At 39.8% G+C, this 1540-nt stretch overlaps 1 protein-coding gene across 2 annotated transcripts; it reads right to left on the bottom strand.

Moving 5' to 3' along the window:
* Positions 1-460: 460 nt before the first annotated feature.
* LOC108355176 (uncharacterized) lies at positions 461-1534 on the bottom strand. Of its 2 annotated transcripts, none has more exons than XM_017606350.1 (3): positions 941-1534; positions 762-874; positions 461-693 (listed from the first exon to the last, which is right to left on the bottom strand). In XM_017606350.1, exons 1-3 carry the CDS (start codon positions 1206-1208, stop codon positions 643-645), a joined length of 432 nt encoding a protein of 143 aa, XP_017461839.1. In that variant the 5' UTR covers positions 1209-1534; the 3' UTR covers positions 461-642. The 2 variants fall into 2 exon arrangements, with proteins under 2 accessions (XP_017461839.1, XP_017461840.1); XM_017606351.1 differs by having other exon boundaries at positions 461-690.
* Between the last annotated feature and the right edge of the window lie 6 nt (positions 1535-1540).

Below are 1540 nucleotides of genomic sequence, written 5' to 3'. Positions count from 1 at the left end.
GGGGGTAGAGAGTATATGTGCTTCTCTCTTGGCCATAAATGCCATATGCTCCTCTACATGCGACGACCTCCAGAAGGAGGTGTGTAAGGAGATCTCCTTGGCAGCGTCACAAAAGTGACTAGATCAGATTCTTAAATTATACAAGTGACCTTTTAACCTATAATGGCCCGTAAAATACTTGCAATGATTCTAAGTTTATTCTTAGGGAGGACTGTGGGTATCCTTTATCTTTTCAGATTGTACCCTTCCATTAAGCTTTTGGATTGACGAAGTCCCATGGTATTACGCAATGTAGTTCCCTTAGCCCGGTGTTTTCCTTCCTGAGCGCTTTCTTTATTGCATTTGGAATTAAAACGGCTATTTCCCACTTTATATGGTTGTTGTTGTTGTTGTAAGCATGACGGTACCGTGATTGTGCTTCTCGGAAGGGCACAAAAGATGCCAATGGTATTGTATTTTTTGCTTCCCTGCCGAGAAGAACAATCGACTAATAAATTTTGTCACAATTTAAAGAGCACAATCATTTAATAATGTTTCATAAATATTTATTAATTGTTGTTAATAACACCCTCGTTTGGCAGCATCAGCAACAACATTTTTTATTTAAACATCGTCTACATTTATGTCACTTGGACCGCGCTTCTATTCTCTCGCCTTCTTTTTATGTGAAATTTGACCAAACCATGTAAACTGCTTTTGGTTTGCATACAATAAGTATGTAGTACTTCTAGGGAAAAAAGGGGAAAAATCGGTTAACCCACCTGTGCTTCTTTCGTCTCCCTGCTGACACCCAAAAGCGGTTGGCAGTCGCTTTCATTGTATTTGTATATCGCCACGCATGTCTGATATAAAACTTGGTTTTGATAAACCGCCCCTTAAATAAAAATCAAGTTATATTTCAATAGAGAAGACAAATAGCAATTATATTTTTATAAATTACCTGACAAATACATTGCGAGAAAAACCAAAAACACTGCGGGTTCCAAGATGAACCAGCGTCGTTTGGATGATGCGTTGATATCCGTATCAGCAGACTCTACAGGTACTCCCTCTTTGCTGGCTGTATCGTCACTTTGATTACTGCTATATGCGGTTTCGGTAGACGGTGTGCCGTCAATACTCCCCACACCGACCACGGCTGCATCTAGCACCTGAGTGGATGTGTCAGCATCTTCAGGGTCATACAAGCTCTCTTCGTCAGAATGCATCTTTTGTTTCGATTTTGTTAAAAGTAATATATTATAACGCGTTAAAGTTAGTAACTAATTTCGCACACTCGTCATCAAATGACTTCGATTAGTCACTGGTATTCGATTTTCTGTTTGTGCACTTGAACACCGTAATATTGCCCTTCTTTTTGGCGTTAATATATATTTAAACTTTGATGCACAGTGAATCGTGCCCAATTGCGCCTACACTTCGTCGATTTAAGTCAGACTTGTTATTGGCGAATCTTCGTAGTGGCGTTCTTGCCCCTTGTAAACGTGTACTTCGTCAATTGTTTTCGTTAGCGGGATTGAATGCCACCAAGGAATACAGA

This window comes from Rhagoletis zephyria, unplaced genomic scaffold, assembly GCF_001687245.7.
Source record: "Rhagoletis zephyria isolate East Lansing unplaced genomic scaffold, Rhagoletis_zephyria_1.1 Rzeph_scaffold_43063, whole genome shotgun sequence".
Classification (NCBI taxonomy): domain Eukaryota; kingdom Metazoa; phylum Arthropoda; class Insecta; order Diptera; family Tephritidae; genus Rhagoletis; species Rhagoletis zephyria.
The sequence above is the reverse complement of the archived record's forward strand: the minus strand, read 5'-3'. Positions and strand labels throughout refer to the sequence as shown.